Source organism: Heterodontus francisci, chromosome 1, assembly GCF_036365525.1.
Source record: "Heterodontus francisci isolate sHetFra1 chromosome 1, sHetFra1.hap1, whole genome shotgun sequence".
Taxonomy (NCBI): Eukaryota; Metazoa; Chordata; class Chondrichthyes; order Heterodontiformes; family Heterodontidae; genus Heterodontus; species Heterodontus francisci.
This window is the reverse complement of record NC_090371.1, coordinates 248194908-248219520: the sequence shown is the minus strand read 5'-3', so window position 1 is coordinate 248219520 and position 24613 is coordinate 248194908. Positions and strand designations below refer to the sequence as shown.

The window sequence follows — 24613 nt, the reverse complement described above, 5'->3', positions numbered from 1 at the left end:
AAATTAGAGATGGCATTAGATTCAAGGAAGAGGCATACAAATTCTCCAGAAAAAACAACAGATCTGAGGATTGGGAGTGTTTAGAATTCATCAAAGGAGAACCAAGGGATTGATTAAGAAGGGGAAAATAGAGTACAAGAGCAAGCTTGCGGGGAACATAAAAACTGACTGTTGAAGTTTCTATCGGTATGTGAAGAGAAAACGATTGGTGAAGACAAATGTAGGTCCCTTACAGTCAGAAACAGGGAAATTATTATGGGGAACAAAAAAATGGCTGACCAACTAAATGCATCTTCGGTTCTGTCTTCACAAAGGAGGACACAAATATCATACCAGAAATGTTGGGGAACACAGGGTTTAGTGAGAGGGAGGAACTGAAGGAAATCATTATTAGTAGAGAAATGGTGTTGGGGAAATTGAGATTGAAGGCTGATAAATCCCCAGGGTCTGATAATCTACATCCCAGAGTACTTAAGGAAGTGGCCCTAAAAATAGTGGATGGTGGTCATCTTCTAAGATTCTATAGACTCTGGAACAGTTCCTACAGATTGGAGGATAACTAATGTAACCCCACTATTTAAAAAGGGAGGGAGAGAGAAAGCAGGGAATTATAGACCAGTCAGCCTGACGTCGGTAGTGGGGAAAATTCTAGAGTCCATTATCAAAGATTTTATAGCAGACCACTTGGAGAACAGTGGTAGAATTGGACAGAGTCAGCACGGATTTATGAAAGGGAAATCATGCTTGACAAATCTACTAGAATTCTTTGAGGATGTAACTAGTAGAGTTGATGAGGGGGAGCCAGTGGATGTGGTTTATTTCGACTTTCAGAAGGCTTTCGACAAAGTCCCACATAAGAGATTAGTGTGTAAAATTAAAGCACATGGGATTGGGGGTAGTGTATTGCGATGGATAGAAAATTGGTTGGCAGACAGGAAACAAAGAATAGGAATAAACGTGTCTTTTTCCGAATGGCAGGCAGTGACTAGTGGGGTACCGCAGGGATCGGTGCTAGGACCCCAGCTATTCACAATATATATTAATGATTTAGGTCAGGGAACTAAATGTAATATCTCCAAATTTGCAGATGACACAAAACTGGGTGGGAGGGTGAGTTGTGAGGAGGGTGCAGCGAGGCTTCAGGGTGATTTGGACAAGTTAAATGAGTGGGCAAATGCATGGCAGATGCAGTATAATGTGGATAAATGTAAGGTTATCCACTTTGGTAGCAAAAACAGGAAGGCAGATTATGATCTGAACGGCTATAAACAGAGAGAGGGGAATATGCAACGAGACCTGAGTGTTCTCGTACATCAGTCGCTGAAGGTAAGCATGCAGGTGCAACAGGCGGTAAAAAAGGCGAATTATATATTGACTTTCATAGCGAGAGGATTCGAGTAGAGGAGCAGGGATGTCTTGCTGCAATTATACAGGGCCTTGGTGAGGCCACACCTGGAATATTGTGTGCAGTTTTGGTCTCCTCATCTGAGGAAGGATGTTCTTGCTATATAGGGAGCGCAGCAAAGGTTTACCAGACTGATTCCTGGGATGGCGGGACTGATGTATGAGGAGAGATTGAGTCGGTTCGGATTATGTTCGCTGGAGTTCAGAAGAATAAGGGGGGATCTCATAGAAACCTATAAAATTCTAACAGGACTTGACAGGGTAGATGCAGGAAGGATGTTCCCGATGGTGGGAGAGTCCAAAACCAGGGGTCATAGTCTAAGGAATTGGGGTAAACCTTTCAGGACTGAGATGAGGCGAAATTTCTTCACCCAGAGAGTGGTGAGCCTGTGGAATTCGCTACCACAGAAAGCAGTTGAGGCCAAAACATTGTATGTTTTCAAGAAGGAGTTAGATATAGCTCTTGGGTCTAAAGGGATCAAAGGATATGGGGAGAAAGCGGGAACAAGTTACTGAGTGGATGATCAGCCATGATCATAATGAATGGCGGGGCAGGCTCGAAGGGCCTACTCCTGCTCCTATTTTCTATGTTCCTTTGTTTCTGTGTAACATGAACTGAGACGGAGATTGAAATCACCTAGGATGAGAAGTTGCTGAGGGAGGAAAATAGCAAAGATAGCTCAGAGAAAATTAGCATGGTGCGTGGGTGGGCAGTAGTGAACAAGGATTTTAAATGAGAGGGGCAAAATAAGATGAGATACTCAAAGGAGGAGAAAGTGCCAGAGGAGTAGGGGGACAGGTGTGATTTGGTGATAGCCATTCTGCCACCATGATGATCTGGGCAAAGCAAGTGTTGAAAGGAATAACCAGGTGGGGCATCTTCAGTCGGTGGAAGGTGTCATCCACATCTCAGCTCGGTTTCGGTCATGGCCATGATTTTGATACATATTCATGAGTGACTGGCCATTCTGGAGGGAGATGTGGAGCGAGGCAGTGATAGCTGATCTGCTGACAGAGTCCAAAGTGTGAGTTGGACAGGGAGGAGATTGGCAAGATCAGCCTCAGCCAACGCGCTGGGAGGGAAGGTCCGTGAGAGAGTAGGATGGGGCAGTTTGATTGCTGCCTGTAAGGAGGCAGCAATGAGTGTCTCAATTGTCCCTTTGGAGGACGTCAAGAGAGGCACAGAAGGAAGCTGTACACTTACCTAAGAGGCAGTCAAGCCTGGGACAGTGGCAGGAGAGTAGAAAGGTCAAGGAGTATCGAAGGTTTAGGGTAGGGATTTGGGGAGGCAGGGTATCCGAGAGGGGAGAAATGAAAGAAGGCATGATGACAGAGAAGGATCTAGAAGAAGTAAAGAGAGAGACATAAAAAGGGGGAGGAAAAAATTGGAAATGGAAGTGATGGACTCGGGTCTAGAATGCCATCCAAAATGTACATACATGCGAACATGGAGAAAACCCAAGTTACACAGGCCTGGTTATGTAGCATTAATTAGAAAGCATATATCCTAGTATAAACGAGGAATAAAGAGGAGACAATAGGAGAGAGTCCAGGGTTGAAGTCATAAGTCGCATAATGGGATAAAGTTGACGTAGATAAGTGGAGTCAGTGCAGCACATCGATAAACTGTTATCCAAGTTCGGGGCCAGGTGTGGCAATAATTGTAACATCGCTGAGAAATAACTTAATATTGATTACAGATCTATACTCATCCAGTGTGCATTATAACCTTATCATGGATTAGATTATTGCAGTGGAATAACAATGCATTGCTCAGGGTCTTCAAGTTATGAACTGTGAAGTTTGTGAGAATTGGGATTTTGCCCAATATGTAAATGCCCAATGTGCCAATCGTGTAACAACCCAGGCATTCCTGTTTGCTGTTTTTCTGTTAACTCACCTGTTGTGTACAATAAATAGAAGATATGTTTCACTTATTTCAAGTGGCAGACACCTTCTTCCCACATACCCCTCTGCCCCAACATCCTCTTCCCCCCACCCCGGTGGAAAATTCACCTCCTTCTGTGTGTCATTGGCTCAAACTGAACTCTTTAAGGCGTTTTGAAACTCTGCCTGTCTTCTAAAAGTAAGAGACCATTCCCAATGGTCTAATCTTGGCATTTAATAGATGTACCATTCCAAAATTGTAACTTATTTTTTAGAAATGATAGACTTTCTCCTGGAATGACTGATAAATTTATTCAGCCATACATATGTACAGAGGAGCATCCACCTTAGCTGTCAACCAAGGTAATGGCAGAGGCATTTACAGCTGTTCCGTGTGCCCTGGACAAAAGAGAGGGGAAATCATCCAGGTTTCTGCTCCTTCTAGCTAGTTTTCATGTTCATACTTGTGCATAAAATCATAGAATGATACAGCATAGAAGGAGGTCATAAGGCCCACCACTCCTGTGCCAGCTCTTTGGTACAGCTATCCTATTAATCCCAGTCTCCTGCTCTTTCCTCCTAGCCCTGTATTTTTTTTTCTCCAAGTATTTATCCAAATTGCTTTTGAATGTTGCTATTGAATCTGCTTCCAACACCCATTCAGGCAGTGCATCCCAGATCACAACTCGCTAAATAAAAGGAAAAAAAGGAATCAGAAGATGATGAATTCAGTATCTATTTTATGCCCCCCATGTTTGAAATAGGCTATTGATACTTGCTGTCTGGGCTTGAACATGAAGAATGACCATTTAATCGAGTTTCCCAGAACTGCCAGTGCCTGTGGAATCGTATCCCAGCATGAGCCACTGCCCTCAGGAGAGTAATGCAGCTACTAAGGGTTGGGAAGAGCAAGGTGTATTGAATATTTTGTAGTTGAATGGTGCTGATGTTAAGCTGCTGACATGAACTACATCTAGCTAGTCCCAATATGTCAGCTGAACACAAGTGCTGTTACAAGAATCTGATATGCCTTGAGGACTACAACAAATATATATGCATCATGAGAATGAGCTAGTGTCAGCACAAGCACTGGTGAGATGATCTGTTTAAAAAGTCCTTTCACTATTAAGCGAGGTGCTGTGGAAACACAAATCTTTTTGAAAGACACTGTGGTTCTGTATGTTCATTGGCTCCTGGTTAAGCTAAGCAATGCCTTGATTTAAAATTCTCATCCTTGTTTGCAAATCCCTCCATAGCCTCACTCCTCCCTATTTCTGTAACCTCCTTCAGCCCTAAAACCCTCATATTTGCACTCCTCCAATTCTGGCCTCTTGTGCATCCTTGATTTTAATTGCTGCACCATTGGCAGCCATGCTTTCAGCTGCCAAGGCCCTGAGCTCTGCTGAAACATCTCAGCCTCTCTTTCCTCCATTAACATTTTGCTTAAAACCTACCTTTGACTAATTTTGGCCATCTGCCCTAATATCCCCTTAGGTGGCTTAGTGTCCAATTTTGTTTGATTATCGCTCCTGTGAAGCGCCTTGGGGCATTTTATTATGTTAAAGGCATAATGCAAATGCAATATGTTACTAATTATAATTAATGGTTGTCCATACAGGTTGTACTTTTCTTTTTTTCTTTTTTTTTCTTTTGGGCCTCCTTATCTCGAGAGACAATGGATACGCGCCTGGAGGTGGTCAGTGGTTTGTGAAGCAGCGCCTGGAGTGGCTATAAAGGCCAATTCTGGAGTGACAGGCTCTTCCACAGGTGCTGCAGAGAAATTTGTTTGTTGGGGCTGTTGCACAGTTGGCTCTCCCCTTGCGCCTCTGTCTTTTTTCCTGCCAACTACTAAGTCTCTTCGACTCGCCACAATTTAGCCCTGTCTTTATGGCTGCCCGCCAGCTCTGGCGAATGCTGGCAACTGACTCCCACGACTTGTGATCAATGTCACACGATTTCATGTCGCGTTTGCAGACGTCTTTATAACGGAGACATGGACGGCCGGTGGGTCTGATACCAGTGGCGAGCTCGCTGTACAATGTGTCTTTGGGGATCCTGCCATCTTCCATGCGGTTCACATGGCCAAGCCATCTCAAGCGCCGCTGACTCAGTAGTGTGTATAAGCTGGGGGTGTTGGCCGCTACAAGGACTTCTGTGTTGGAGATATAGTCCTGCCACCTGATGCCAAGTATTCTCCGAAGGCAGCGAAGATGGAATGAATTGAGACGTCGCTCTTGGCTGGCATACGTTGTCCAGGCCTCGCTGCCGTAGAGCAAGGTACTGAGGACACAGGCCTGATACACTCGGACTTTTGTGTTCCGTGTCAGTGCGCCATTTTCCCACACTCTCTTGGCCAGTCTGGACATAGCAGTGGAAGCCTTACCCATGCGCTTGTTGATTTCTGCATCGAGAGACAGGTTACTGGTGATAGTTGAGCCTAGGTAGGTGAACTCTTGAACCACTTCCAGAGCGTGGTCGCCAATATTGATGGATGGAGCATTTCTGACATCCTGCCCCATGATGTTCGTTTTCTTGAGGCTGATGGTTAGGCCAAATTCATTGCAGGCAGACGCAAACCTGTCGATGAGACTCTGCAGGCATTCTTCAGTGTGAGATGTTAAAGCAGCATCGTCAGCAAAGAGGTTGTACTAGAGAATTGAGAACAAGTTAATCAGATAAAACTACACACTGAGTCCTTCAATTCATCTTCTAGCTTCAATTTCCTCATTTGAAGGATGGAATTAGCTGGTGCTGTATACTTCAAATCTGAACTTACAGCTTTGAGAGAATTTTGAATGCTTGATTTTTAAACATAAATCAGTTTATCATTAGAATTCTCTGAAATGCTGTGCTATGACAGGAGACTAGATCCTATTATAAACGGTGTAATGAAAAACCAGTATTTCAAATTACATGGACCATAATAATACAGTAGCCATCTTTTATCTGCTGTGTTCGGTCTTGGCGCAGCTGTATTATGCATTAGTATCTCACCCAAAAAAAACAACTTTAGTCAATCCCATTTATGTACTATTATTTCTTTAAGAGTATAATGCACAGCATCTGTAACAAAATGGGGAACTGGCGGGTATAATTCATAGAGAGGAGCCAGAAATAGTAGGGATAACTGAATCATGGCTGCATAGAGAACAGGATTGACCATTAAATATTGCAGGATATAACATTTAGAAAGGTTAGGGAACAAAAAAGGTTGGTGAGGTAGCTGTAATAATTAGAGATAACATGATGACAGTAGAAAAAAACATAACTGACATTTAGGTATAAACAGAATCCATATGGATTGAGATACACTTCAAGAAGTGATTAATCGTGCAAAAGGGGATATATTACAGACCAGACCACCTACTAGTGTAAGAGGAAGAAAAGATATGTGGGAAAATATACAAAATGAGTAAAAAAGAACAGAATAATAATGAGATTTTAACTACCCACCTGCCAAAAAAAACTGCACAAGAAATAGTGAAAAGGGGGTGGAGTTTTCAGTGAATAACTTTTCTTACTGAGTATGTAAAAAGCCCAACAAGAGAGGAGGCTGGATCTAATAATAGGAAATGAACCTGAGAAGTAAGCGCAGGGTGCATCTACAAATAGTGATCACAATGGAAAGTTTAAGACAGTGATGGAGCGAGAGACATATGTTAGACAAAGACAAAGAAATAGGTCAGAAAAAATCCAATTATGAGGGAATGAGGATGGAACTAGTGGTACGACCGAGGTGGGAGGAGTGCACTTTTTTCTTCTTCCACTTCTCCACAGGTCACAATATATATTTTTATGTTTACCCAGTTACCGATACGGTCAATCATAGACTCTTTTTATCCCAGAATAAAATGCACCAACCAGGTTTCTGTAATAAATAACAAAATTATCAGTTTATTCTCAGATAAGACTTAATCAGTAACAAAGCAAAGCATTAATACGTAGTGAAATATGAAAGCTCCCTTTTTACCTTAGCCCCTCACATACATACATACACACACACACACATACACCAGTTAATCAAAAAATAGAGATTTTTTTCTTTAGAGCTCTGTTACAAAAAAAGGCAAAATACTTTGGCCAAATACTTGCTAATTCTTGAAGAAAAAAAGAGAATATATGGAAAGATGTCAGTTGTCCCTTTTTGGCTTGGCATCCCAAATACATGTAGACAGCTGTCTCTGGGATCTTCCTAAAACAGTTCTTTCCGGGCGACATTGAGGAGCTGTTAGCAGGCTTTCCAGAAGAAACACAGCAACAGGGGTTTGTGGCAGGCTTTTCAGGAGGAACGCAGCATTAGTTCCTCTATTTCTTGCACTCGCTTCAGAAAGAGATGGAAAAGCTGGCAGGCTTTTCAGAGAGATGGTAAAAGACTGAGCTGTGTTTTTTTTTCTTTGTCAGGTTGATTCCTAAACTCCTTTCACAGCACTGTCCAAAGTGAAAACAAAAACAATCTCAAGAGTCAAGCCTCCTCACCCCTATAAATCTTGACCTGTCACTTCTCTATAAACATCTTCTTCAAAAAGCCGCTGCTGAATATTTATCTGAAGACAGGTTACTTCCAGTAAGGGTGGTTTACAAACCAAATCCTCTCAGTATCCATTCAATGACCCCAGTGAAAAACAATCCATGGAATTCTTTTCAGTTTTCCCAAATAAAACAATGTCCATAATTCTAAAGTACATGAGTCCTCAAAAAAAATACTTAACAAAAAATACAGAAGCACCGTCCTAACACTAGGAACAGTAAACTGCCCAACAAGCAGATTGAAGAAGAGCAACACAGGGACATATTTAACAATATGATCAATGGTGTTCTGGAGAAATATATTCTGCTAAGCAAACAAGAATAAACTAACCAATAATGCAACCCCATTGATGAATAAAGAAGTGTGAGGATAAAATTAAAGATGTATATAAGTAAATAAACAATAAAGATGAAGATGAGAGGAAATAAGAGATTAGGAAATAAGTCAAAAACAATTAGGAAGGCAAAAAGGAATGGTGTACTGAAATTATTAAAGAAGATTAAAAGTACAGTATGCTACAGATGAACAAATAGCAAGGAAACTTAAGATAGGGATCAAGTCACTAAGGGACGCTTAAGATCAATTCGCAAGTAATGACAGTGGAATGGCAGAAATATTGAATAATTACTTTATCCCACTATTTGCCAGGGAGACTAATATGGTAGGCATGACATCAGAAGAAAAGTTCAAAAAGGGTATCAAGGCATTTAAGACAGAAAGGAAGTAGATAATTGATAAATTAGTCAAACGTAGAGAGGATAAAACCTTTGGTCCAGTTGGGTTGCATCTGTACATTACAGAAAAGAAACTAGTACCAGAGGACTGGTGGACAGCTAAAGTTGTTCCTATGTTTAAGAAGGGAGATGGAACAAATCTAGGGAAATATAGTGAGCTGAAAGTTGGTGTTGGGAAGAATATTTGAATCTTTTCTCAAAGATGTAATAGAAAAACATCTAAAAACTGAAAATACAACAAAGAATAGTCAGCACAGATTTCAAAGGGAAGGTCATGTTTGACCAACCTTATTGAATTCTTTGAAAAGATAAAAAATAGATGAGAGTAATGCAATGGATGTAACTTGCATGTACTTTCAAAAGATCTTCAACGTACCACATTGAAGACTCATGACAATGGTCAGAACATGTGGAGTCAGGGGACAAGTAGCCAAATGGAGAGCAAGGTGGCTACAAAAAATAAAGCAGACAGTAGGGGTTAAAGGTGGTTACTGAGACTATTGGAAAATGGGAAGAGGTGTTCCATATGGATCAGTGCTGGGACCACTGTTGTTCCCCATTTACATCAATGACTCATGAATTGCAAATACTATATCAAAATTTGTTGATAACACCAAACGGGGGGATATGGTTCATACTGAAAAAGATGGTGTAGAGTCAGAAATCATTGAAGTAGCAATGCAGGTTAACAGCCATTAAAAAAGATGCAAACGAAACACTGGGGTTCATTTCTAAAAGAATAGAATTCGCAAGCAGAGAAATTATGTTAAACTACATGGAAGCTTGCTTAGACCACACTTGGAGTACTGCGCGCAGTTCTGATATCCATTTTATAAAAAGGATATAAAAGCACTTGAAAAAGTGCAAATAAGATTTATGATACAGAAACTGAGAGGGTACAACTATCGGGAAAGATTGAACAGGCAAGGGCTGTTTTCTCAAAAGAGGGAAGACTGAGAGATAACCTGATAGAAGTCTTTATAATTATGAAGATATTCAACAGGGTAGATGAAGAAAGGTCGGATGAGGCTTGCATGGAGCCTAAATACCAGGTTAGAACAGTTGGGCTGTTTTTGTGCTGTATAATGTTATGTAATTCTGTGCAAATCATATATGTTTCTATAATCCATGAACCTCAGGCATTATTTTTGCAGCAGTGTGTGCTATCTTTTGCCACCTGCTATACAAGTTGCTGGTGTGACTAATTTGCTTAAAGAAATAGAAGAGTGATCCTTTGCACCACAACCACTTTGTGCAGTTATTTTATTATTGGGAAATTTACACAAAAACCATAGTGTAGTCACCACCAATGTTCATGATGATTAGACGAAAGCAAGCTTGGGTTTAAAAGTCTGTACAATGTAAGGAAAAGGATGTTTTGAGCGAAATAGTTTCACAATTTAGAGAACTGAGACATGTTTGAAAAATGGCCGCTTGAACTACAGCTATCAGAACCGATTAAATTTTCCCCAGCAGCCACAGCTGTCAGGAAAGGGACTGAAAATTGAAAAAAAACACACCGTTGTTTTTGTCATTTTACTAAATGGAGATAAATAGTTCCACAATTTAGCAAACTGGGACATAATGCATAAGAGAACTGAGACTTTGCATTCAGGAAACCTCATTCCTTCCTTTAAAAGCAAGTAAAACTGAAATGAACACAGTACTATCCTTTACGGTCCATTGTTTGCCTTAACTGTTTTGAGCTTCTTCAAGCAGAGACAACTAATCTGAATAAATTGATAGAAATCTCCCTCTTTCTGTACACCTCAGGCTCTTGACAAAAAGCTATCAAGAATTATAATCAGAGAAGTGGCACAGTGGCGCAGTGGCTAGCATCGCAGCCTCAGAGCCCCAGCGACCCGGGTTCGGTTCTGGGTACTGCCTGTGCGGAGTTTGCAAGTTCTCCCTGTGACCGCGTGGGTTTCCTCCGGGTGCTCCGGTTTCCTCCCACATGCCAAAGACTTGCGGGTTAATAGGTAAATTGGCCATTGTAAAAATCACCCCTAGTGTAGGTAGGTGGTAGGAGAATTGAGGGAAGGTGGGGATGTGAGAGGGAAAATGGGATTAATGTAGGATTAGTATAAATGGGTGGTTGATGGTTGGCACGGACTTGTTGGGCCGAAGGGCCTGTTTCGGTGCTGTATCTCTCTATGACTGTAAGTCACTCTTATCCCCCTAATACTTAGAGTTTGGTTCAAGTTGTGTTCGTATAGTTACCTATTGTGACGGAAACCAGACCTACCAAAATGAGACATATTAATTTTTAGTCAGATGGAACGTTATTATTTTAATGTTCAGTGGACATTGAAATAACTTGTTTAAAAAGACCACAGAACAGTGGCTGAAAACATGGCTGAGCATTTGCATTCTAAAGGGCAGTTACATGGAGAGACAATGGGAGTACTCCCTGGTCCAGTTAGCCAGATGGGTTTTGTCAGTAGTGATGATCAAGAGACATAGAGGGTCATTGAATGTGTAACAGCCAGCATTCCACCCCCCGGCCCCCACCACCACTGAGTGTGTCTGGTAAGCTGTGAGGAATCCACAAACCTCGCAGGCAAGGCTGTCTCAAGAAAAAAGCTAGTCACATGGCTAATCTGCTGGCCAACCTAGAGTTAATTGAATTGTGCTCACAGAACAGTTTTTGGAAGAGACTGCAGTTGAACTTCAAAAAGAGAACACTCCCTCTCTCTGTCTCTCTCATGCAAAGTTCCAGGGACTCACGGATCTAACACAAGACAGAAGACCAACGAAACATGTTTGAAAGTGTGCACTTGGCCCCAATGAGAACTGCAAGACTTCACTTCAATCAAAGACTTTACATCCAACCCAAAATCAGTAACTGAACTCCATCTATTACTTCAAACCTTTCCCCTTTAGTTCTTTCTCCTCCTCTGTCTCTATTTGCATGTGTGTTTATTGCGTATGCATGCTAGCATCATCGCGTCGCGTATTTTTGTAGTTTTAACTGAGTTAGAGTTTTAAGGTTTATAAACTTAAACCTTGTTTAAATCTGAGAAAACCTGTCTGGTTGATTTCTTTGCAATTACAATTAGAGAGCAGTGAGCAAGGACTCACTGAGGGGAAGCTAAAAACACAGTGTTTTAAAAGTTAAACCCTGTTACAGCCAAACTAGGAAAAGGCTGAGAGGGGAGCCCTAGACCCCATCCTCACCTGGTCGTAACACTATGCTGAATGTATAGTTATTGCTGTTGAAGTTTCAGGTCAGAAAAGGAAGAATGAGCCTATCTTGACCCTCTGAAAGAACTGCCAAATTAAACTATTCCTCTGCTTTATATTTTTTTAAAAACTACTTGTTCTACATAGTCACTTATGCAGTGTTCAGATATATGGCTGAGTTACTTTGCTGTGAATATTCTCAGTGGTGTCTATGGTGCTTCAATTTTTTCAACTTTGTCCTTTCCTCTTCTGAAGGCAATATGTCATTCTGGTGTATGGTTCCATGGCTGCTGTTTGTCTTCCTGTACATTGCTCAAGCAGCCATTCTTAAGTTGTGACTGTGGGGAGGCAATTAGTTTGTTGGATTCCAGTCTTGTCTTCACCCAGCATCCATGCACTTGAACTTTCCAGGAGAGATCATCAAAAAGAAATCAAGGGTAGAAACCCTGGCTAATTTCTATCTCCCCCACAGCTCAGGAGCACCTAGTCCAATGGTAGTACACCCACCAATCCCCTGACTGAGAAGCAAATATATTGTTGCTGAAATTTTAAAGATTTGCATCATTTGTTAGGACTGTAGTGATGAAAATTGATATGTTTTAGTAAATATTGACTACTTCTTGGAAAATTCTTTCTACTGCAGTGGAAGCCCTGTTGTAAACTTCTGATAAAAATGTCTAAATATCTACATTCAGAATAGTTTGAATTTTTACTACACACCAAAGATTCAGAGGTTGTGGCAACTTCTAGGGTTTTGTTTTTGTTTCTAACAAGTTTATTAATGCCAATTTACATAGTTCTTTTGCAAGGTTTCTATTGTGTGTACTATTGCAAAATTTATGAACTAATCTTTAACATAGTACATTTTTAATAAAAACTATTTGACCAGGTATAGTCTACAAAATTTTGTGGCATTAAGAAGGCTAACTTCAAATTCATTCAATTTTGGCTTTATGGGACTGCCAAGTGAAGGAGGTGAAAATCTCTAGTTAGTAAAATGACAAACAGGTGTGTTTTCTCAATTTTCACTCCTTTTCCTTCCCTGAAAGCAGTGGCTTTCATGCTGGGGTAATTTTCATGGGTTCTGGTAATTGTTGTTCAAGTAGCCATTTTTCAAACATGAGCCTAGTTTGGTATTAATGGGCATGTCATTTTTGAGTGGCATCACAATTGAGTTTAATCCTATCCTCATTTTATTTCCATAAACATAGCCACGTTCCAGCTGAGGATAATGATGATGAGTGGGGAATACAACCCCAGAATAGAGAGGAAAAAAAACATTTGCCATAGCCCAATTGGTAGTGTCCCTTTTCCTGTCCTGACTGAAATTAACCAACTCGCCGTAGAACTCTGAGGCATTGAAGCTCTACATGTCTCTACCACATCATGAGGTGTATTTCTCTACTGAGCCATTGAAGTACTCTTCTAACAGGCACTTCTAATTCAGTATTCACTTTAAAAGTTTAATTATATGATAACGGCTCATAATTGTAATTAATCATTATCAATATAAGGATTTTACCCACAGATTATTTCTTAAAATTCGCTGTTACAGTATTATTGAAATTTTAAATTCTTTGGTCTCTGGCTTTATTAGTCTTGGCATCCAATACTTATTGGACTTAACCCAAACTTACTTCTCCTGTTGGTCAGTTCTTGAACCTACTGTTCACCAGTCTGCCTGTATGTGAAAGAGAATGTGAGGACTGGATGTATGGAAGAATGCCTGTTTTCTCACCAAATCCCATGATTTTATTCATATACATGCACTTATAGATGGAGAGGGCTATATGTTTATACTCAGTGGGTAGGGAATTGGGGGGATGGCATGGTGTGAGAGGGTACTTGTGTTCATGGATGAAAGAGAGGAAGGAGTGTGTATAGAGAAAAAGAGAAGGTGCATGTGAATCTGTGCACTGGATTTGACATGTTGCAATCTGGACTGATTAAGTCAATTGCTGTTTTCTAGGTAAAGGCAATGTCCTTTTAAAGCTTTGTAAAATTCAAGTAACATCTCCCATGTTTCTTTTTCTCAGGTGTGTACTCTTGCCATTGTTGGGAATAAAACCACCTTCACAGAATCTCTTCATCGTCGTAGACTCTGTCGATGAAGGCTGCAACTATGCTGAAGGAGAGCAAAGGCAAGCAGGCCTGATACGGACTATAGCAGAGCTTCTAGCAAGTCATCATGAGTTCTTCCCACCATGGCTGCTGCTTGTCTGCTCTGCCAGGAAGCAGAGTAAAATGGTGACAAAAATGTTCACAGGTGAGATATTGCCCCCATCCTAACCCTGCTTGTTACACAGACCCCAACTGTGCCATTATTGTCCAGTACATATTTTCAGAATGTTAGCGTAACATTGCTCATAATTTCCCAAAGTAGCTTTGTGCTATAGAGCTGTCACATAGGTTTTCCTCTTTTTTTTCCCCCTGCCCCTCCATCTGCCTTTTGTTTTTCCTTTGCTTCATCCAAACTCCTTCACCTCCTTGCGTCCTTTCACCTTTTCTCAGGAGGATGAGCCAATCATCCCTCATAGATATGATGTTATTGTCAATCTTTAGTGCCGTCCAGGTTCTGGGAGAACAACATGGAAAGAACCGCCTTACGTTATGCTCCCATTTTTGTATTTGAAATCCACACACCAGTTGGGTACACAGAGATGGCAATTTTTGTGGCATATTCAGAGACCCGCAGAAATGATGGCCAGAGCCATATGGCTCAGATTATTTATACTGGGGAAATGCTGTCAAAGCACTGAGATCCACATAATAGAAATTGACCCTTCATGGGGATGTGCACATGCTTTGGTGGAAGGAACCATATTTATTACCTCCAGCCTTTCTCTAACACCCTGAAATACTGGGAAATCAGTATGAATGATTGAAATTCAGATTTAGTTAATTTAGTTGTGAATCTGAGACTTAAGCACTTTTGTCACATCTCTTGGACGTTGTACGATTACATCTTTATTTCTATTATCCTAATCATTTAGCATTTTTCTGCCTTTTAGAAGTTTGGTGACAGTTATGTGAAGCTGCACTGAGCCGAATAGCTGAAGACCCTCTGCATAAGTTTTATTTTTGTTTGTGGCACTCCCAGAACTTTGTGTGTAAAAAAAAATGTATATTGGTAATTCAGTCATATCCTAAATTCAGTGTATAAGCTCCTGGCATACAAGGCTCTCCATCAGGAAACATCTACCCCAATGTCGCCTCCAGACAAAGAAAACCTTACTAGAAAAGAATATTCAGTGTGCAAACAGATTGAGCGCTACCTGTTTTGTTTCTTTGCCAAGACAAAAGGAAACCTATTCAGCTGAGAAGTCGCTCTGCATATGTTTTATTTTCGGCCCTGCTTGCAATGCAATGAGACATATCTGGTGCACTTCAGCCTCAGTCTAGGATTTGAAAGGAAGTATTTGTCATCAAAAATATTTACACAGTAGAGTCCATGGCTTATTATCAAGTGGGTTTGTGCCTGAAGCTAAAAGTATCAGCATGGTGACACGATGCTGGAAATGATTTGGCATGGTGTGAAGGGTGAATAGGTGTGCTGTGCTTTTTCATTCTTGAGCTGCAATAATTAAACCTTAATTCTTGAAAGATGTATAGTTTGGTCCATCAACAGAGTAAATTATATAACATGCAGTCGCTGTTGCATTTCAGTCTCTGCATAAGTATGTATTGTCTTTCAAGGCAGTTGTGCTGGGCCCTGATATTTACTGTGTGGGTTGCTTGGGGGTCTCACATGCGTCAAGGGGAGATGGTTAAACTCTCTTGTTGGAGATTGTCATTGCCCGGCACTTGTGTGACATGAATGTTCCTTGCCACTTATCAGCCAAAGCGTGAATGCTGTCTGCGTCTGGCTGCATGTGGGCATGGACTGCTTTATTATCTGAGGATTTGCAAATGGAACTGAACACTGTGCAATCGTCAATGAGCATCCCACTTCTGACCTTATGATGGAGGGCAAGTCATTGATGAAGGACCTGAAGATGGTTGAGTCTAGGACACTGCTGTGAGAACTCCTGCATGATGTATTGGGGATGAGATGATTGACCTCCAACAACCACAACCTTTGTTCTCGGTATGACTCCAGCCATTGCAGAGCTTTCCCCCTTATTCCGATTGACTTCAATTTACTAGGGCTGCTTGATGCCACACTAGGTCAATTGCTGCCTTGATGTCAACGATAGTCACTCTCACCTCAGCTCTCCGATTCAGCTCTTTTGCTGATGTTTGGACGAAGGCTGTAATGTGGTCTTGAGCCGAGTGGCCCTGGTGGAACCCAAACTTATTTTTCACGAGCAGTTATTGCTGTTTGATAGCATTATCGATAATGCCTTCCATCACTTTGCTGATGACTATAGGTAAACTGTTAATTGTATATTAATTGTCTTTGATGACTATAGGTAAACTGTTAATTGTATATTAATTGTCTTTCATTGTATGCAGGTAGTGGACATTTACTAGGGGTTCACTTGCGCCCCTATAAATAGGCACAGACTGAAGCTGTGGTAGTTGGATTTGGAGTTGTGTGCTTGTAATGTGTTACGAGAGAGCTTCCATTTTTAAAAAATTTTGAGGACTTGTGTTAAAACTGAAAGGATTCCATGGATGTGTTTTTGTTTTAACCAAGTTCACTCAAAGGACGCTTGAGATGTTGTTTGAAAATAACCTGTGCTGGAATCATGTGCTTTAAGCTCAATAAACAACAGAAACCTTGGTGACTGGGGAAGATGTTTACAGAGAAGCCACATGTCAAGATTTATGGAGATCAGGAGGGTGACTTTCCGCTTGGGGTTTGGATATTGTTTTGAAGTCAGTTGGGGTGTGAACTGTTTTGAAGACAGTTGGTGTTTTGCCTGCCAAGGAAAAAAGAAGCCACCCTGCTCACCTCTTTCTCTACCTCTTTGAAGAAACCCTACAAAGATCCAGTGTGGGAGAGCTAAAATCCCTGGTGCTGCATTTCTCCTGAGAAGCTGGAAAAATCAGCCAGATTAATTCTCAATGCTGCCTGAAAAGAACTGCTTTAGAAAAGATCCCAGTTACCTGTCTCCGTATACCTGGACGCCAGACCAGAAGGGATAATTGACTTCCTTCCATATCTTTTTTGTTCTTCAAGAATTAGCAAATATTTAGCCAAAGTATTCTTTTTTTGTCTTTTTTTTGCAACAGATCTCTGCAGAGAAAATTTCTGTATTTTTTTTCAGTGTGTGTGTGAATGGTAGTGTGGGTAATTTAAAAAGGAAGCTTTCATATTTAAATCTGTGTGTTAATGCTTTGCTTTGTTACTGGGTAAGTCTTGTTTGATAATAAACTGATAATTTTGTTGTTTATTAAAGAAACCTGATTGGTATATTTTATTCTGCGATAGAGTGGAATATGTGATTGACCGTATCGGTAACTGGGTAAACATTTAAATATATGTCGTGACCTGTGGAGAAGTGGAACTAGAAAAGACAGTGCACTCCTCCCACCTCGGTCGTAATATATGTAACTCTAAATAAATGCTTATAAAAGCGTGTAAAGACGGTTCCAGTTCCATTCTTCACCAACTGGCTTTCTGGAGCATCATATAGACAGATGGAGCAGTAATTGGCTGGTATGGATTGGCCTACTTTTTGTGGGCAGGTTATACCTAGGCAGTTTTCCACTTTGTCAGGTCGATGCCAGTGTTGTAGCTGTACTGAAACAGCTTGGGAGAGGCACAGCTAATACTGGAGCATAAGTCTTCACTACAGCTGGGATGTTGTCAGGGCTCAAAGCCTTTGCTGTATCCAGTGTGCTAAGCCATCTCTTAATATCACATCAAGTGAATCAGATTGGCTGATGATTGTCTTCTGTGATGCTGGAGACCTCAGGAGACTGAGATGAATTATCCACTTGGTACTTCTGGCTGAAAATGGTTGAAAAAACTTCAGCCTTGTCTTTAGTACTCATGCTGGGCTCTGCCATCACTGAGGATGGGAATGTTCATGGCTTCATTTCATTTCGATGAGGGCTTGGTCGAGCTTCACTGCTTTTTTTTTAAGGTGAGTATGAACAAAAACAAATTTTACTTTCTGCTGCTAATACAAAATATTTTCTTTTAAAAAGCTCTTACTCAGATATTTAATTCAAAGCAGTATCTGGTCCAGAGATGCAGAGCCAGCTAATCAGCTTGTTCCCATGACTCCCAGGTTACTGAGGTTCTGTTTAACAGTGTCAATTTTAATTGCTGACAGCTTTAGAAACTGATATATAGGAATCTACAAGGGGAAAAGCATGTTACAGGCCACTCTCTGAACACATTGGAATATTTCTGTCCTACCTGGCAGGATTCCCATGTTGGGAAAGGAGGGGGTGGGGAAAGAAAGGGACCTTGCCAAAAATGGATTGCAACAAATTGCCTGTTTCAGGACTGGAATGTTGATCACTTAAGCATCTCACAGTGCTTGATGGTGATTTGCTGAAATATCCCAAAAGTTCTTAAAGCTGACTTTGATAAATTTCATTTATTTTTCAGTGTTAGTGGAGTTCTTTTGGATTCTTTGCTCTGTCCTTGTGTATTAGCAGATTTGCTCTGCATTCTAATTTCATTGCTCAGTGAATATATTTGGCAGTAGTTTTCACACAGTATTCGAATATCTGGCAATGTTCTACATTAAAATTTGGTCAAATATCTGAACTAATTCTCCAGTTTTCTCCTGTCCATTTTCGAGCGTACGTACTAGAATATGATTCCACAGATACCACTTGTAGCTGACCAATATAGCACTCAAATAGCCAGTTTCATGTGCTAGGTGATTTGACCATGTAAGGCATCACAGCGGAGTCATTTTGATATCAGCGTAGTACACTTTGCGGCACAAGTCACTGAATAGCAATCAGGAGCAAGACCCTCGTTGCTATTTTCTTCTCCCTAGCTCAGGAACATTGAAGCTAATATTAAAAGCTTACCATTGACCTAAATGATCCCATATATTAAGTCTTAAAATGTGCCAATTAAACACAAATTTAATTCTTCATGCAGGGTTGTTCGCTGGGTGCTGCCTGTAGTTTCTCCAACAACATAGAGTCATTGAGTTATACAGCACAGAAACAGGCCCTTCAGCCCACCGTGTCCATGCTGACCATCAAGCCTATCTATTCTAATCCCATTTTCCAACACTTGGCCCGTGGCTTGTATGCTATGACGTTTCAAGTGCTCATCTAAATACTTGTTAAATGTTGTGGGGGTTCCTGTCTCTACCACCCTTTCAGGCAGTGTGTTCAAGATTCCAACCACCCTCTGGGTGAAATTTTTTTCCTCAAATCTCCTCTAAACCTCCTGCCCCTTACCTTAAATCTATGCCCCGGGTTATTGACACCTCGCTAAGGGAAAAAGTTTCTTTCTATCGACCCTATCTATGCCCCTCATAATTTTGTATACCTCAATCAGGTCTCCCCTCAGCCTTCTCTGCTCTAAGGAAAACAACCCTAGCCTATCCAGGCTCTCTTTGTAGCTGAAATGCTCCAGCCCAGGCAACACCCTGGTGAATCTCCTCTGCACCCTCTCCAGTGCAATCACATCCTTCCCCTAGTGTGATGACCGGAACTGTACACAGTACTCCAGCTGTGGCCTAACTAGCGTTTTATACAGCTCCATCATAACCTCCCTGCTCTTATATTCTATGTCTCAGCTAATAAAGGCAAGTATCCCATATGCCTTCCTAATCACCTTATCTACCTGTGCTGCTGCCTTCAGTGATCTGTGGACAGGTACACCAAGGTCCCTCTGACCCTCTGTACTTCCTGGGGTCCTTTGCCTTGTTAGTCCTCCCAAAATGCATCACTTCACACTTCTCAGGATTAAATTCCATTTGCCACTGCCCTGCCCATCTTACCAGCCCATCTATATCGTCCTGTAATCTAAGGCTATCCTCCTCACTATTTACGACACCACCAATTTTCATGTCATCTGCGAACTTACTGATCATACCTCCTTTATTCACGTCTAATAACAGTGGAAAAAGTTAAACGGCAGATTCCCAGTAGTTTCCATTTTTTTTACTGCACAGTTCATCTTGGATTGAATGCAATATCAAGACAAATGGAAAGAACTTGCATTGATGTAGAATCTTTCATCACCTCAGGATATCTCAAAGCACTTTACTGCCAACAAAATACTTTTGAAATGTCGGCCAGAATTTTTCTAGCCCATTGGCGATGGGCTGGGGGGGCAGGAGGGCTGGCAAAATGACAGGGGAAGGTGTGGGAGGGGAACCCAATGTCTTCCCACTGCCATGCCATATTGCAAGCAGCGGGAAAGTTGGCAGCTCGTTGAGCCATTAAAGGCCACCTTGTATCCACAGGCATTTTGCCTGAGTCGGGAGGGCCCACCATCAAGTGGGGATGCTGTTGTGAAAAATGGCTGCCTCTTAGCAGGCTCTGGGGGGTGGGGCACTTTCCTTCAGAGGGACTCCATGGCCCCCGGAGCAGTGGCCGCCCTCAGGGCAAGGTGCTGCCGATGGTCCACAAATCGCCCTCACCCCCACCCCCAAACCATGATCGCTGGGGCCTGGCTGCCACGCTCCGTTCCCCCAATCCAAATTAGCTGTATCCAAGGACACCCAGACATTGAGGTGCCCTCTCCCTGGTGCTGCAGCCTCAGCAGAGGACTAGCAGCTCTTGGGGACAGGCTGCAATCCTAAATTGGCCTGCGGCCTCTTAATTGACCGCTACCAGAAATATGCTGCTCCAGGTCCCACTGCCCGCAAAGCGAGATCAGCTCCCACTTTCAGCCCTGGTGGCAGGGCTTCCTCATTAATGGCAAAATTCAGCCGTAGTCATTGTTATAATGTAGGAATTAAGTCCATTATACTCAATAGATGTGGTTCTGCAATATGACCTAATACCCACAAAGTTGCACTTATCCAATAAATAATGCTGGGCTGATTCAGTCACATGCTTGCTGAAAAGTCATGAATATGATTTTGAAGCAATTGTGTGCGTACAGAGTTGCGACAAAGACAAGTCTCCAACTTTCCCATTCTGATTGTGGACCTTGCCCCATTTTGGTGAAATGATCCATAAAAGGGCTATTAATATCCAAGTTGCTTGCTGGCTTGTTTTGGTACTAGTGCAGGCAGTTATTTACTTATGAGCAGCACTACTTCTCCAGAACCAAATCATCTTGCAATGTGCTGTTCCCAGCCTCCAAAGGTACGGACATGTCCTCAATTATTTTCGGCTGGCACATCAGTGCAATACTGAGGGAGCGCTACACTGTCGGAAGTGCCGAATTCTGGCCTTGAACTGAGATTCTGCCTGATCTCTCGGGTGAACTGAAAAGATCCTATGGCACGATTGGAAGAAGAGCAGATGCATTTTTCCAGGATCGTGTCCAATATTTAGCCTCAACCAACACTTAAACCAGATGATGTAGTCATTTAATTCATTGCAGTTTGTGGAATTCAAAGACCAAGATGAAATATTTCATATTTTTCTTTCCAAGCTCATTAATTTTGAGAGGTTTGATAAATTTGTGAAAAATCTGTTCTGCATGGTGCAGTGACATTAGTGCCTCAGTTATCTGCCACTATGCTACTTTGGTAAGATTTTAATTTAAATGTTATTTTTGAACTTTTCTTTTAAATTGATGGTGTATAATCTCGGTTATAGTTGTTGGAATAGGTTTGCAGATGCTATGTAGCTTGGCTGCCTCCAGTGAGGCACTTTTGATTTGCTGCTATTGAAGATGAATGAAATGGATACTTACAATTTTCTAAAAACATTTTTGCTACTTATTCATGCTGATTAGGTGTGAAGGTAATTGACAGTTGAGTTCTACTACATATCTATGTAATGGGAGACAAAAAATGAGTATGATTTTATCTTCCATAAAGTTGGCTAGGTTTCAATTAGCCTATCAATCATCATTCATTCTGATAAATATAGCCATTTTATACTTCCATTTCACCTGTATACTTGTTCACTTGTGTTAGGAAACGAAGCATGTTTCAGCTATTGGTGGGAACTTGTAAAGGATTCCAAATTGCAATACCCATTTCTATTGTGATGCCCACTCTCAGTCTAGGTTTAATTCCAATAAAACTATGATTTCTTGTATAATAAGCATGCATGTTTAAGAATCAAATTCAGTATGTTATTTGTACTCCAATATTAATAACATTGTTCATTTAAAGCATCACATTTCTTCTCCACCTACTTGCTGACCTGAATAACAGCTATATGTTGTCTTCTGCGCTGCCACCTTGTCATTGATAAAATGGAACCAATGTTCCCTCTGCAGTAGTCAGTCATTAATTGTTTGCATAACACTCTCCAACAAAAGTACGCCCCCCTCATTTCACTTCTCCTGACAAAACAAAGAGCACAGTTCAGAAAAATGCTTGGATAAACGAAGTTTAATGCTAATAAGTGTGATGACATTTATTATTTGAGTGAGGCATTTTACAGAACCTTAAATCATTTGTTTCATCCCCAATACAAAAGTCCTACATTTGTCACAATTACATGTATTGAGAAAATTGGGGTCTAAATCTCATAAATCAGGGGTTCTCAACTTTATTGCTTCTGAGGCCCCCCCCCCCCCACAATGCTATAAAAATTCAACAGACTACCAACAAGTATTTTTTTCTCTATCAAATTAGTTATGCAATTAAACAATTTTTTGTTTTCCTTAGTTAAATTGAACCTTGTTGCTGGTACTAAGCAACAATTTTGTCAAGATGTGGAAGTATTCTCGACAAGCATGTGCTCGCATCATGGTCACTGTTTATCATTGTTTTCATTGATGCCATTACTGAAAATCCAGCTTTGCTTAAGTAGGTTGTGCTAAATTTCAGTGCTGCAAAAGAAGCAGTGCTGTATTCATAGCATTCACATCCACGTCCTCACTCTCTCCAATACACGGAACCCTCGGTGTCTCCAATAGAATAAAATTATAGAATGGTACAGTACAGAAGGAGGCTATTCAGCCCATCGAGTCCGAGCCAGCTCCTGCAAAAAGCAATCCAGTTAGTCTCACACTCCAGCTCTTTCTCCAGATCCCTGCAATTTTTTCTCCCTCGGGTATTTATCCAATTCCTTTTTGAAAACTACTATTGAATCTTTTTCCACCACCCTGTCAGGCATTTTGAAACTACATGTTACCTATCACCATTTGGAACACCATAAGCTGCAGATCCCCATACCTGTGCTTATAGCAGCACTATTGAAACAGCCTCAAAGCTCCAGGGCACCACCAGCATTCCTAACCTCCCTCCAGCACAAAAGTAGGTTTGAAACAACTTCACTATTTTCCTCCTCTTGCTTCAATTTTCCCTTAATCCATGATTAAGTAAATGAACAGTATTTTTCTCAAAGAATGATTCTGTGAGCTGTTCCTTCCATATCCCCCTATATATTTCTGACGGTTAACAACACCTCCAGTTGCAAGCATGTTCTACAGACATAATTAAGATGAACCCATTTTCCGCTGTCCATAGCTTCCAGTAACCTTTTGCTTTTCTGACTGTTTTGGGGTCCTGCTTTTGCGAAGCTTTTGAGAGGGATTGGTTCTGCAGGCCCTCCCACCACCTGTTTTCTTTTCTGTAGGGCTTTCTGCTGCCTCTGACTGGGTGCCTAAATAATTCCCATTTAAGTGTTTCATTTTCAATTAATTGCAATTGTTTCACTCCCTGCTCCTGCACCGTTACCTCCGGTGCCCCCGAAGGATCTGTCCTTGGCCCCTTCCTATTTCTTCTTCTACATGCTGCCCCTTGGCGACATCATCCGAAAGCGCAACATTAGTTTCCCCATGCATGCTGACGACATTCAGCTCTACCGCATCGCCACTTCTCTCAACTCCTGCACTGTTGCTAAATTATCAGACTGCTTTTCTGATGTCCAGTACTGAATGTGCAGAAATTTCCTCCATTTATTTATTGGGAAGACTGAAGCCATTGCTTTTGGTCCCCACTCCAAACTCCGTTCCCTAGCTACTGACTCCATTACTCTCCCTGGCAACAGTCTGAGATTAAGCCAGTCTGTTCACAACCTTGGTGCCACATTTGACCCCAAGATGAGCATCCGACCTCATATTCATGCCATCGCTAAGACTGCCTATTTCCACCTAGAACCATAGAAACATAGAAAAATTACGGCACGGAAGGAGGCCATTCAGCCCATCTTGTCTGTGCTGGCTGAAAAATCTAGTTGCCCAATCTAATCCCACCTTCAAGCACCTGGTCCGTAGCCTTGCAGGTTCCAGCACTTCAGGTGCAGGTCCCAGGTACCTTTTAAATGAGTTGAGGGTTTCTGCTTCCACCACCATTCCTGGCAGTGAATTCCAGACATCCACCACCCTCTGGGTGAACAAGTTTTTCCTCATGTCCCCTCTAATTCTCCTACCAATCACCTTAAATCTGTGCCTCTGGTAACTGACCTCTCCACCAGGGGAAACAGGTCCTTCCTGTCCATCTAGGCCCCTCATAATTTTGTACACCTCATTAAGTCACCCCTCAGCTTCCTCTGTTCCCACGAAAACAACCCGAGCCGATTCAATCTTTCCTCATAGCTGCTACTTTCAAACCCTGGCAACAGTCTTGTAAATCTCCTCTGTACTCTCTCCAGGGCAGTTATGTCCTTCCTGTAATGTGGTGACCAGAACTGTACGCAAAATCCAGCTGTGGCCTAATCAGTGTTTTATTCAGTTCCAGCATTACATCCCTGCTTTTGTATTCTGTACCAGAGCCAATAAAGGAAAGCATTCCATATGCCTTCTTTACCACTCTAATTACCTGTCCTGCCACCTTCAGGGACCGACACTGCAAGGTCTCTCACTTCTTCTACCCCTTTATTGTTTATTCCCTCACTTTGTTTTCCCTCCCCAAATGCATTACCTCACACT

At 41.5% G+C, this 24613-nt stretch overlaps 1 protein-coding gene across 1 annotated transcript in view; it reads left to right on the top strand.

The window, feature by feature from the left end:
• Nucleotides 1–24613, top strand: part of ankrd50 (ankyrin repeat domain 50) — a 157580-nt gene that overhangs the window by 41322 nt on the left and 91645 nt on the right. Inside the window, exon 2 of the mRNA XM_068042734.1 lies at nt 13773–14002. Within this exon, the coding sequence (XP_067898835.1) occupies nt 13773–14002 (230 nt within the window). The remainder of the gene's footprint in view (nt 1–13772; nt 14003–24613) is intronic.